The sequence below is a fragment of the Vulpes lagopus genome, chromosome 7 (genome assembly GCF_018345385.1).
Source record: "Vulpes lagopus strain Blue_001 chromosome 7, ASM1834538v1, whole genome shotgun sequence".
Taxonomy (NCBI): Eukaryota; Metazoa; Chordata; class Mammalia; order Carnivora; family Canidae; genus Vulpes; species Vulpes lagopus.
In genome coordinates, this window is record NC_054830.1 from 95,191,916 (window position 1) to 95,205,652 (window position 13,737).

At 37.0% G+C, this 13,737-nt stretch overlaps 1 protein-coding gene across 7 annotated transcripts in view; it reads right to left on the minus strand.

Moving 5' to 3' along the window:
* Positions 1-2,061: 2,061 nt before the first annotated feature.
* The window catches only part of CNTLN (centlein), a 320,657-nt gene continuing 308,981 nt past the window's right edge, over positions 2,062-13,737 (minus strand). For all 7 annotated transcript variants that reach the window (XM_041763171.1, XM_041763165.1, XM_041763164.1 and 4 more), the window contains one exon: positions 2,062-2,759. In XM_041763171.1, coding sequence (XP_041619105.1) covers positions 2,658-2,759 — 102 coding nt within the window. In that variant the 3' untranslated portion in view covers positions 2,062-2,657. The remainder of the gene's footprint in view (positions 2,760-13,737) is intronic.

The window sequence follows — 13,737 nt, forward strand, 5'->3', positions numbered from 1 at the left end:
GTGAGAGTAGACATCCTTGCGTTGTTCCTGATTTTACAGGGAAATGTTCAATCTTCCATCATTAAGGATAATGTTAGGTGGAGGCTTTTTATGATTGTTCTCATCAAATTGAGGAAATTCTTAATTTTCTGGGAGTTTTTTTCTTCTAACGCATGAGTGTTGAATTTTTTCTAGTTTTTCTAAAATTTTATGTTCATATATTTATTCTTTAGCTTGTTTACATGTCCTATACTGATTGACTTTTGAATGCAGAATCAGCCTTGATTTTGTACCTTTGAACTAGTGTCCCTCATAAACATGGATAAAATAATTCTAAACAGAATTTTAGAAAACTGTATTAGTTTTTTATTGCTAGTCACAACCACAAAATTAAGTGATTTAAAGGAAAAAAATTATTCTCTTCTAGTTGTGGATGTGCAAAATTAGTTTCATCAGGCTAAAGTGAAGGTGTCAACAATGATGGCTTTTTCCTAGAGGGTCTGTTGGGGGAGAATCCATCTCCTTGCTTTTTCCAGTGTCCAGGGATTGCTTACAATCTTTGATTCATGGCCTCTACACTTAAAGCTGTTGGGATAGCACTGTCAAATTTCTGAGGTAACATTTCTGTCTCACTGACTCCTCTTGCCTCCTTTTTGGAAGACATAAGGCCCCAAAGATAATCCAGGATAATCTCCCCACTCAGGATCTTTAGTTTAATCACATCTGCAAAGTCCTTTTTGCCATTAAAGGTAACAAATTCACAGGTTTCAGGAATTAGGAGGTAGACATCTTTGGAGGCCATATTTCAGCCTACCACACTTTTCTTCTTTTTACTGTCCTTATTTGTTTTTTGGCATCAGGGTAATATTGTGCAGTCACATTTTTATCTTTGTAACAAAATTCTGCTGTGTTGAGATATTACATTTGAGTTTTATAATTTTTTGTTACCACCATTTTCTTCTGAGTTGGGAATATGTTATGAGTATTCATAATATTTGGTAATGTCAATAGATAGGGCATTCCTTAAACACAAGTATAATGTTATTGTATAATAAACACAATGCTTTGGCATCTAGTTCAATAGCAAGATACTCCACACTCCAGTGTGCCCTAAAAAGTATGGTGTTTGATAGTCACTTTACTTTTCTTATTTTGACATGATGGGTACGCATTAGTAAGTATATGTATTTTTTAACCACAAATAGAGTAGTATTTGTAGCACTTGAAATGCTGTCAAGTTATAATTGTGTCATTGTGACTGTAGCATGCCAAGAAGTAGTGCAAAGTGACCACAGCACTACAAATGGTCTGGGCTGCACACTTACCTGCACTACTATAGCTTGAAAGCAGCCATAAACAATACATAAATAAAAGAGCATCACTGTGTTCCAATAAAACTTTATTAATGGACACTAAAATTTGAATTTCATATAACTTTCATATGCTACAAAATATATTCTCCTTTTTCCTTAAGCCATTTGATAATGTAAAAATTATTCTTAGCTTGTGGGTCACAAAAAAACAGGTGGCAGTCCAGATTTGGCTTGTGGGCCATAATCTGCCAACCACTATCTTCATCTCTGAGGACCTAAATTCTAAAAGGGGTGGGGAGCAGAAATTAACAAGAAGATAAATAAGCAAACAGGTAAAATAGGTAATTTTCTGTGATAAAGGAAGTTAAATCGTAAGATGGCCAGGGAAATGTGTCTCTGAGGGAACAGGTAAGGAATTCTGAATGATGAGAAAAGTCATGATGAGCCAGTCATGAGATAAGTTGAGTACAGAGTATTCTAGAAAAAGAATAGCGAGAGTAAAGGCTGGAGGCAGGCTGAAGTTTGGTGGATTAGAAGAACCTTTTCCAAAAAAGGTCATGTGTGGCAGAAACATAGTAAAGAGGTGAAATGGGAGTGAGAATATTTGGAAATCTAAAAAAGAGGACATCACTGTTAAGAATGTAACTTTAATTAGTTGACTACAGTAGGAGTTATGCTAGATCTAGCCTAATTTTATACTGGACTTGTGGTCCCTTGCTAATTGAGATGAGCACACCAAGTCTTGTGAATTTAAAAAAAGAAAGGGAGAGAAGGAGAAAATGTTTTTATTTTTGCCACACAGTTCTAGGAAAATACAGTATCTCCTATATTACCCCAGTATATAGAGAACAGATATAATTGGACCACATAGTTTATTTCATTAAATGCTCATTCTTAAAATAATGATGCTTCATTTTATATTTGCTTACAATACAAATGTACTCTTTGATGACTTAAGGCCTTGTATTGCAGTTTTATGTACACAGTCTAGTTTCTTTATAAAGCTTAAAACATTAAACCCTCAGTTTACACCTTTTTCTTCTTATAGTCAGACCAATTTGTGTGTCCAAGCTTGTTCTAAATTCTTCTAATGTACTGGAAGAAAAAATCATTTTTGAGTTTGCATTGATTTGTGGCAATATTTGTATTCAACAATCAAATGCTACACTATTTCCTTTTAAATGGCTATGTACTTAATTAGTTTCACTTGTTCAGCAATTAATTAGTTTCAGAGACTTCTTATTTTGGTATTGAACCTGACTATTGATAGTTGGAGCAGATACTGTAGCAGGATGGCAATGTATTTTTTCCGGTCACACCACACAAAAAGTTTTCACATTTGAAAACAAGTTCTTCATCGTAATATCATCTAATATCCTTCATAATTGTGAAATATCCTTCAACTAGTTTCTTTCTTTCATTTATTTTCTCCAGTACTGCTTCTAGCAAATATGAGGCAAAAGGAAGCTGGAAGAGAAACACAGAAAAAAAGATGATCAAAAGTCTATATTTTCTCCAGATCAAAAACATATGCTAAATATCATTAAACCATTAGAACTCAGCTATCTGCAACCTTGCACCCATAATGGTACCCTGCTGGGTCTCTTTTCAGCTGATCTTACTGGTTAGTAGGGGTAATTTTGTCTTTTATAATAAAGATGATAAAAGAGCAGAAGTAAAATGAAAAAAGATAAACGCCTTATTGAACAATTCATGGTTTACTGACCATGTTAATGATGTAATCTGCAATACAAGCAACTAAGCCATTTATCTTCAATCAGCTGATCAATAGCAGGTTACAGTCATCTCCAGGGCCCACAGGCCCACAGAAGTAGTACTGTATGCTCATCACTCATCAAAGAATGAGAGAGAACTATCAATACACTTGTCTGTGTTAGAGCCGAACACCTTGAGAGTTGTAGGGTAAAATCTCAGAGGCAGAAAAAATGGCAAAAGTATGCCCATTGATTAAGTTGTTATAGAAAAGTTTGTTTGGCATATCAAAGTGTAATACACATGTTACAAACTGCTGAGTTTATAAAATGTAGAGTGCATTTTTAAATTTCATAATTTATATAACTTTTCTGGTAAAGTTTTATTGTTCCCTCTGCTTCACCTGGTTCCCTGTAGAACTCCAACTTGTGCAACACACAAATGAGTAAAAGACAATCTAAAATGTTCTCCAATTACTGGCCCAACTCCACCAACTTCCTTTCATCTCCTGTCCAGGTATCTAGAAAAAGTTTATCACATCATTTCTTAGAGTTGTCCTGTTGATTAACCAGGGAAAGACTACCTTTGTTTCCCTGAATACGTTAGTGACAATGCTTGTCATGCCTGGTCCCCTTTCCTACAGGGAAGTGGCATCAGGCCCTTGTTTGTGCTAGGATGACCACCAGTAGCATCTCCCATCAGCACCTGACCAATTGGGAGAAAACAGAAAAGATTGGCCAGTGGCAGTGAAACAACAGGTAAACAGATTAGGTAAAGCGGAGACCAAAGCTGGTCCACAGAATTGCCTGAGATCCTAAGTTTCTACCTAAGATTTTAATTTAAATTCTTTCTTATCTTTATAACAAACTGCCTTCTCCTTAGGGTAGCCTAAGTGTAGGCCAGAAGCTTCTTCACACATGGTCTTCTTGAAACTTACCACTGAAGAAAGCATAGATACCAAAATATCACATTTCTTCAGGACTTGAATAGAAGATATACACATTGACTTAAAAGTAGCTTTTTCTCGGGGGGGGACCCCTACCATCATTAGATTTTTAAAAAAGATTTTATGTATTTATTCATGAGAGACAGAGAGAGAAAGGCAGAGACATAGGCAAAGGGAAAAGCAGGTCCCTCTGGGGAGCCCGATGTGGGACTCGATCCCAGGACCCTGGGATCACAACCTGAGCCAAAGGCCGACCCTCAACCACTGAGCCACCTAGGCATCCCCATTAATATTAGATTTTAAAGAAATGCACATATAAAAAAACAACAAATTATCAGGCAACTTTCTTTAATGTAGGTTGTGGCTATCAGTGCCATATGAATTCCTGTCAAAAAAGCAGACAAACAGGGGCTCTTGGGCAGCTCAGTTGGTTAAGCCTCCAACTCTAAATTTCATTTCAAGTCATGATCTCAGGATCATGGGATTGAGTTCTTTGTCAGGGTCTGAGCTCAGCTCAAGTCGGCTTGTCCCTCTCCCTCTGCTCCTCCCCCTCTGCCAGCGGCCCCCCCCCCCCCCCCCCGCCCCAGCCCTGGCTCATGCACACACACTTACTCTCTCAAATAGATAAAATAAAATCTTTAAAACAAACTACTAAACAAACAAACCAAAAAAAGCAGACAAACAAGATTTCTTCCTGGCAAAAACAGAAGGTCATTTCCTAAAGCTGGTCAAGGGAAAAAAGGGTTGTCTGACCAAATAAGTTTGGGAAACAAACCGAACTTTAACAAGTTACTTTATTTCAGGATTTCTTTGAGGCTTTAGGATACTAACAGGCCCTGTGTGTTTCCAAGAGGGCACTGTAATATCCTGTCTCTAAATTCATCTGTCCGTGTTTTCATGGTCTATTTATCATGTGGAACCAGCAGTCCATGGGACACACTCTGGGAAACATGCTGGTTCTGTAATTTCTTAATGTAATAATGTCACACAGTCCTTTCACCAGGCCACAATGTACTGACATTAATCATTTTATTTGCATATCACATTTTGAAGTTTAAACTTTATTATCTTGTGATCTCAGCAGTTTTTAACATGTCTATACTTGGAAATTTCACTTCCTTTTAAAAAAAATCTGTCTCGAATTTGTCTTCCAGGAAGCCTCCAAGATAGAACGAGAAGTCCATTTACTAATTTAATACTGACAACTCACTTTATTCTCTTCCTCTGGCTCCCAATAAAACAAAAAGCCCCACTGTTAAACACAACTGTTTGTCAATCCTGTTTTATTGGACTGTAAGCTTCTTTTAAGCTTTGTATGGAGGCTAACACATACAGATTTCAAAAAGCAATCAATCTTTTAATCATGATGCACAGTATGTTCACATCTATCTGCCCTGCAAATAGGTCAGAAGAATGTTATTACCTATCTACGTAATATTAAATGAAAGTTCATATATCTTACAAGTTGGCTGAAAGTGTTTATTTTATTCAACTTTTCTATTTCCTTTTTTATAAACCAATTCTGAATTTCTTCCTCTAAACGCTTAGTGCTCACTCTATATGATTTTTTATGACTTGTCATTCACTGAGAACTATAAGGCCAGCTCTCAAAGAGGCCTTCCAGAAGTTGTTTTTATTTAAATATATAAGGATTAGCTGTAATATTATAAAATATAAAATTAATGTCATTTTATAATAAGATTATTAATAATTGAAACAAAATTAGAGGAAGTCTATGGAAAAGTCAGAATTACAAAACACTTCAAATGAATATAATAACTGTAATTAGGGATCCCTGGGTGGCGCAGCGGTTTGGCGCCTGCCTTTGGCCCAGGGCGCGATCCTGGAGACTCGGGATCGAATCCCACGTCAGGCTCCCTGCATGGAGCCTGCTTCTCCCTCTGCCTATGTCTCTGCCTCTCTGTCTCTCTCACTGTGTGCCTATCATAAATAAATAAAATAAAATAAAAAAAATAACTGTAATTAACTGTTAACCAAAAAGTTTTAAGCATATGTCCCTCCTACTTTATAAATTGTTCCTTATTTATGCTGTAGTTTCAATACATATTCAAATAATGAGTGCAATAGCAGTCCTTTTACAAATACCTTCTCTTGCCAAGTTTGCACTACTCATTCATTTGGCAAACTTCTTCCATAGACTGTATAGATAAAAACTTCATCCTTTAGCCTAGGATGAATTAATGAGAATTCTTCTTTTCTGAGAGTGGCTAAGAATGGGATTTTGAGTTCAATGGCTAATTTAGTTAACTAAGAGTAATCACTTTTATTACTTATAGATTATTAATTCTCAAACCTTACAAATTACAGTTAACCTGAAGACTGATGGAATATAATTTAATCTACTGTGATTCAAGAGAGTTCTTCAACATAGTACCAAATGAACATCAATCTTCAACATACAGCTATAGATTGGGTACAGTTAAGACTGTCCTTAAATATGAAATGCCTTGAAAAATGCTTTAAAAATTCACATGGTCTGCTTGTTTGCCCTGTTTTTGGTTTTTGTTTTTTAAAGATTTTATTTATTTATTTATTTATTTATTTATTTATTTGAGAGAAAGCCAGAGACAGAGCATGAGTGGAGGGAGAGGGGCAGACGGAGAGGGAGAGGCAGACTCTCTGCTAAGCAGGGAGCCCCATGTGGGGCTTGATCCCAGGACCCCGGGATCATGACCTGAGCTGAAGGTAGACCCTTAACCCACTGAGTCACCCAGGTGCCCCTTGTTTTTGTCCTTTAATTGCAAAACATCTTAAAAACTCTAAGAAGACCACGAGACCTGAACTTTCTATTTTGAGTCTAGGTTAAGCGCCATTTTATTTCACACAGGGAGCTTAGCATCAATTAAAATCTCTCTATATGGCTTCTGGAGGGAACTCAGACACAATGCTCGATGATGCTCTCACTGATAGGATTCTGGAGTTGGGTTCAAGTGGCAAGTGCAGTAGCCAACAGCAAACATCCTTTCTTACTTACCCCATCAAAAGTATCTGAAACAACAAACCCAACAATCATGCTGCCTAGGGTCGTATCTTAGATGGCATATGCCAAGGGCTATGAAGTCCAGAAAGCCTGCATGAGTTCTTTCTTTCTCCTACATAACAAAGGAGAAGTGATACTCCTAGGTACGTGGATACAAAGTTCCACAAGCTTGAACTCTTCAACATAATGAGAAAAAAAGGGGAAGAGTTGATACCATGTGAGATTTCTTTGTATGGAAATTTAACTAGGACATTGGAACAGCAACCGAGTTTAGTGTGGTCTTAAAGCAGGTCTTCCTAGTCATTCAGGCTCTCTCTGTCACAAAAGGTGATTTCTATTACAGAGAGATTTCCCCTGATTTCGCACAATTTCCAGCTATTCTTATATGTAAACACCTACAGATGTTTGCCTTTAGGAACTGGTATGCCACTGACACAATCTCAAATTTATCACTCACACAGATTGTGGTTTCGTTTAGAGGTGTTTCTGTATAAAGGTAAGATAGGAATGACAGCTGCAGATGTTTGAGAGCTACACTAGAAAAATAACAAAACCTAAAGTCCAGGACTATAAAACATACAGATAACTTACAGCATGAGCACTAATTGGAATGTGTTCTTAACAGTAAAAAATTGAAAAATTTTGTGTTGAAAAAAAAAATGAAATAAGGATAACTTTTTCAATCTAAGGGGCAAGTGGAACAAAATTTTCACCATTTTCATTCTTGTTTTGGCTTGGGAAACTATGACCAGGAAGATATTGCTTTTAAAACTCAAATTGGTGGGGCATCCCAGGTGGCTCAGCGGTTTAGCGCCACCTTCAGCCCAGGGCATGATCCTGGAGATCTGGGACTGAGTCCCTGCATGGAACCTGCTTCTCCCTCTGCCTGTGTCTCCGCCTCTCTCTTTGTGTCTCTCATGACAAAATAAAAGCTTTAAAAATAAATAAATAAAAGATAAATAAATTGAAAAAAAAAAAACAAATTGGGGTACCTGGGTGGCTCAGTGGTTGAGCATCTGCCTTTAACTCAGGTCATGACCCCAGAGTCCTAGGATCAAGTGCCGCATCAGGCTCCCTGAAGGGAGCCTGCTTCTCCCTCTGCCTATGTCTCTCACCCCTCTCTCTCTCTGTGTCTCTCATGAATAAATAAAATAAAAATCCTTAAACAAACAAACCCAAATTGACTTTAATCTAGCCTGAGTCATACTGAAAATATAGATGTTAAATTTTACGTAGTATACCTGCTTTCACTGGAAACATGAAAGAAGGTTTAACATTGTTAAATTAAAACAAACAAACAAACAAACCCAGGAAGGATCTGAATGGAAAATTTTGAACTCTTGCTATTTGAACTACATGGTAAATCTGTGTGGGTGGCTGAGTGTGTGGGTTTACGTATGTGAGCAAGGGTGAGCGTGTGAGTATGCATGCACGTGTTCTATGTGCAACAGAGTGGATATGTGCAGAGTTCTAAGGAGAAATGTTCAGTTAACCTTCAGGCCGGAAGGAACTCTATTTACAAAAGCCATGGAGATTTATAAAACCCTTCTCACTGCCATATTGCAAGATTTCTGTAGAAGGTAAGCATATTTTGCAGAGAGGGCACTGGGGAAAGAGCCATTTTAAATTTCAGCATTTGCAAGATCTGAAGCAACTAATAGGAACACGGATATTTAAAGCTAAAGTAACACCACTGATTAAATTCCATACTTAAAATTCTCAACAGCTGAAGGCAGAAGGAATTTTTGATAGGGTCCCAATGGCAGAAAATTATCTCCAAAAAGTGGACTAAAATGGACTGAATGAAATCCAGAAAAGGATTAGCAAATAACAAAGAACAGAGCAACAACAAAACAAAATCAAGACACATTTTCTAGCCACTCCCAGCTCAGGGTTTTTATAGAAATCCTCGTAAAGAATTAGATTTTATAGTTGTATATTATTATACAACTATGTATATTATTATACAACTATAAAATAGTTATAAACTATATAAACACTATGGTGTTTATAGTTGTATATTATCTTTTGTACAAGTATACATATTTTAACATATATACCCATAATTCTGTTCAAGTTGTTTAATACATTTCACAGGTGATATATTTTAACTCTTTGTTTATTGTGCTCCCGCCCCCCCTCCCCATCATCCCCCGAAGTGTAAGATCCATGAGGGGAATGATTTGACTCCTTGGTTTACTTCTGTACTCCCAAACCTGAAACAACACCTGGTACATAGGGGGCACTTCGTATATGTTTTTGAATGGATTTTGTAACATTGGTTGGTTCAGTTTCCTCTCCACTAATTCTCACCATTGTGTTTTAAAGTCCCAATTAAAAAGGACTGTTTCAGGTATTTTTAAGTCCTGAAAACAAAGCTAAGTGACCTCTGTTACAATTTTAAGTTTGAAGATCATAATGGCGAGAACAAATAAACAGTTGTCTCCTAGAGGAGTATAAACCACTCCTTCTAGTTTAGATATGTGAGAAGGTAGTATTGATCACAGTATCATAGAGGGACATCTTCTGTGCCAACTGAAAGGCAACAAATTAAATAGGAAACAAATTAGTTTATCTCATTTATTTATTTATAAGTATGGCCAGTAGACAGAAATTCAAATTCAAAGGCATTTAAGGCAATCTCTGCTAATTAATGGTGGAGGACATGGCACAGGTGATAGAAGAAATTTATTGAATTTATTTTTAAATGTATTTTTTCTCTTTTGATATTAAGGAGAACATTTTTAAAATGGAGATACAGTTGACATAAAACTCACCATCTTAAAGTATATAACTCACTAGTTTTTAGTATATTCACAAGGTTGCACAACCGTCACCACACCACTAGCTCATTCTAGAATATTTTCATCACTCCATTAGCAGCCACTCCTGTCCCCCCATGCCCCTCATCCCCTGGAAACCACTAACCTACTTTCTCTCTTTATAGATATGCCTATTCTGGACATTTCATATGAATGCAATAATACTGCATATGGCCTTCTATATATGACTTCTTTCACTTATCATAAGGGTCAAAAGGTTCTTCCCCATGCTGTAATATGCATCAGTCCTTCATTCCATTTTAATTCCATTATTGCTGAATAATAACTAGTCCATATATATATATGCTACATCTTGTTAATCCATTCATCAGCTGGTGTACCTTTGGGTTGCTTCCACTTTTGAGGTACTGTGAATAATGCTATTATGAACATTCATGTAGAAGTTTTTTTTTTTTTTAAGATTTTATTTATTCATGAGAGACACAGAGAGAGAGGAGAGAAACAGGCAGAGGGAGAAACAGGTTCCATGCAGAGAGCCCGATGCGGGACTCAATCCCGGGACTCCAGAATCACGCCCTGGGCCGAAGGCAGGCACTAAACTGCCGAGCCACCCAGGGATCCCATGTGTAACGCCCTGGGCCGAAGGCAGGCACTAAACTGCCGAGCCACCAGGGATCCCATGTGTAGAAGTTTTTATATGGAGATGTGTTTTCATTTATTGTGGGTGTCTACCTAGGGGACGAAACTGTTGGAAAATATCATCTCTATCTAACTGCCTGAAGAACTGACAGACTGTTTCACAGGAGTGGCATCATTTTCCATTCCTAGCAGCAATGTATGAGGGTTCTAATTTCTCTATATCCCTACCAACCCTTGGTACTGTCTCTCTTTTTCACTAGAGCCATGCTACCAGGTGTGAAGCAGTATTTCATTTTGTTTTTTGGTTTGCATTTCCCTAGTGCTTAATAATGTTGAGCATCTTTTCATGTGTTTATAAGCTATTTGTTCATCTTCTTGCAGAAATGTCTATTCAAATCCATTTCTTTGCTTTTTGTTGTTGAATTGTAAGAGTTGGAAATATGTTCATAAATGGTTACATTTCACTGAGAAGAGCCAGATGGAAGGCTAGGCTGAATTAATGAAAACTCGTGAGTCCTTGAATATTGTTAATGGGATGCATCTACTAAATTTTCTATGGCTTTAGTACTGACATCTCTCCCCTACCAAATCTGATCTACTTCTTTTGGTCTCTCAAACTATTAAAGGTATCATAATCTGTCTCTTTCTGTAGGGTATTAAACCCATCTAAGGTTTCTGCTTTCTGACTCCACCTAATCTCATTACTGCTATTGATTCAATCACTATAACGTGGATCACATCTATCTCATTCTTTCTATTTTTTTTAAAATTTTTTTTTATTTATTTATGATAGTCACACACAGAGAGAGAGGCAGAGACACAGGCAGAGGGAGAAGCAGGCTCCATGCAGGGAGCCCGACGTGGGACTCTATCCCGGGTCTCCAGGATCTGGCGCCCAGGCGCCAAACCGCTGCGCCACCCAGGGATCCCCTCATTCTTTCTATTTTTATGGTGAGGGCACATGCAGGCCTTCATAGCCCTTTGCCTCAGCTATCTTCCTGTTCCCAGTCTCTCTCCCTCCATACTTGCTGTGTGCTGATCTTAGGTATCTTTTCTAAAGCACAGCTCTGGTCATAGCCCTTTCCTGCTCAAAAGCTTTTGTAGTTTGGTTCCAGCTACTTTTCCTATCTCTCTTTTTTCTCTCACTCCCTAAATTTTTTTTAAAAATTTTTATTTATTTATGATAGTCACAGAGAGATAGAGAGAGAGGCAGAGACACAGGCAGAGAGAGAAGCAGGCTCCATGCCCCCGGAGCCCGACGTGGGATTCGATCCCGGGTCTCCAGGATCGCGCCCTGGGCCAAAGGCAGGCGCCAAACTGCTGCGCCACCCAGGGATCCCTCTCACTCCCTAAATTATAGAAAAACTAATTTTGAAGCCTATTATAATCATTAATTTGCATGTTTGTCCCCACCATAAATTATAAGTTTCTAAAAATGTAATAATGTTAGAAGAGGAATTTTTACAAGTAAAAATGTTCAAAGAAACTAAAAGGCAGCTGTGCCATAAAAAATGACAGTAGATATTAGAAGATTCTTTTTTTTTTAGAAAGATTTTTTTAGTGTGATTTTTATTGCTAGAAATCTCTGGGATACAAGTTAGGTGCAGATAAAGCCTAAATGTATAAAATTATTAGTTGCATCACGACCACCTGAAGGAATGAGGACATATACTTGCATTCTGTATTAAATATAGAAAGGTTAAGGTTTTAGACCTTTTAGTTCTCAGGCACTTCTGGCTAACAGCAGCCATAGGCATTGTACTATTGGGTAGTCTTATGTTGCCACCTGGCAGCACAGCTTTTTATTTTGTGGTAAATATTTGATCAGTACAAATTCTCATCCAATGAATGCAGAGAAAAATTTCTTTGCAAGAAAACAATTTTGTGGTCTAATCCTTACACAAAAGCTAAAACCACACGGTCGAATTGACTCCTATGATCTGAGAATTCCCTTGCATACAGCACCCAACACAGGAGGGCACAAGAGAGAAGTTTTCTGACAATTTTATCTTCAAAATATTTAAATGATCAAATTACCAGTATTGATTAATTTATTTTTTAAGGAAATATGTTTAATTATTCCACCACTGGACGATCACATAACCCCAGATATACAGAACTATATGTCTCACTAAACGAATGTAGGAAGGAACATATAAACACTTCTGCCTGCAAAATCCTGTGAGCATAACTCAGCCTCTCAAAAAAATTGGTGGACAAAGAAAACCTTTTCTAAAATTCAGGACAAATATAATTGCTGGAACTGAGAGAGAGAAGAAAAGTAGACTAAAAAAAAAAGAGATGTTTTCTATTTTATAGATTTTTCTCTTGGGTGTAATTATGAAGTGACATCCAAGTGCAACCAATGAAGTCCCTATTTTTTTTCTCACAAAATTCAAAGACATCAGCAAAACCACCTATGTCAGTAATAAAAATAAAAAGTCTTTGACTTTTTAAATGTTTTCACACTGTCACAGTGGAATAAAATTAGCTTGAAAAATGATCTAAAGGCACATGATGCAGTTCATTATGTAGAACAGCAACAGCAGTGCTTTCCCAGTGTTCATAAAGGCTGCTCCATTAAATTTACCTCCAGTCAATAATTAGGAGTCCACAAATAAACCCGGGCAATTAAATCAATACTGCCAGGCAATTATATTCCAGAGTCCAGGCTCAGTGGCACAAAAAGGCACTACATCAAATTGTAGTATTAAGCAGTCTAATGCCATTTTCAACAGGATTTTTTTGAGCCAAACAAAATAAGCAAATACTAAGATAACATAGGAATGTGTGTATGCACGTCTCCATAGGTAAGTCAAAAAAATCAGGTCTGGTATCAATACTGCTTCAGTAAAATTTAATAAGGATTTACACAGGTGGATTTATTAATTTTATGGTCATAACTGATGATCAAAGTTCCAGGTAAAAAGGTCACATTTAGAAGGTGAACATTAAAAAAAATTCATTCAAAAGTTTATTTTTATCATTTTTAAGTTTAAAACTACAACCCATCACAATCACTGCTGAACTCCTTTGATGTGCCAGGAACTGGGATGAGTACTGGGCATGAAACATAACTAGGAAATGGCCTTTCTTCTCAAGAGCAAGATGTTGCTGTAGAAGACTCTGTCTAGCACCTGTACGTCTGCACTTGAACAACTTAAAGCCAAAGATTGCCAATCACCTTCTATTATTATTAAAGTGATTCCAGATGAAGTTTCAAAAATATATAAAACCGACACTAAGCATACCCGTAGCTCATGTATTATTTTACTTATCCTTGACTTTTCTAAAAGTGTAGATACTGCTGTTTGTTAATATAAATGTGAAAAAAATGCATTTAAATCTGCTTTTATTTTTAAT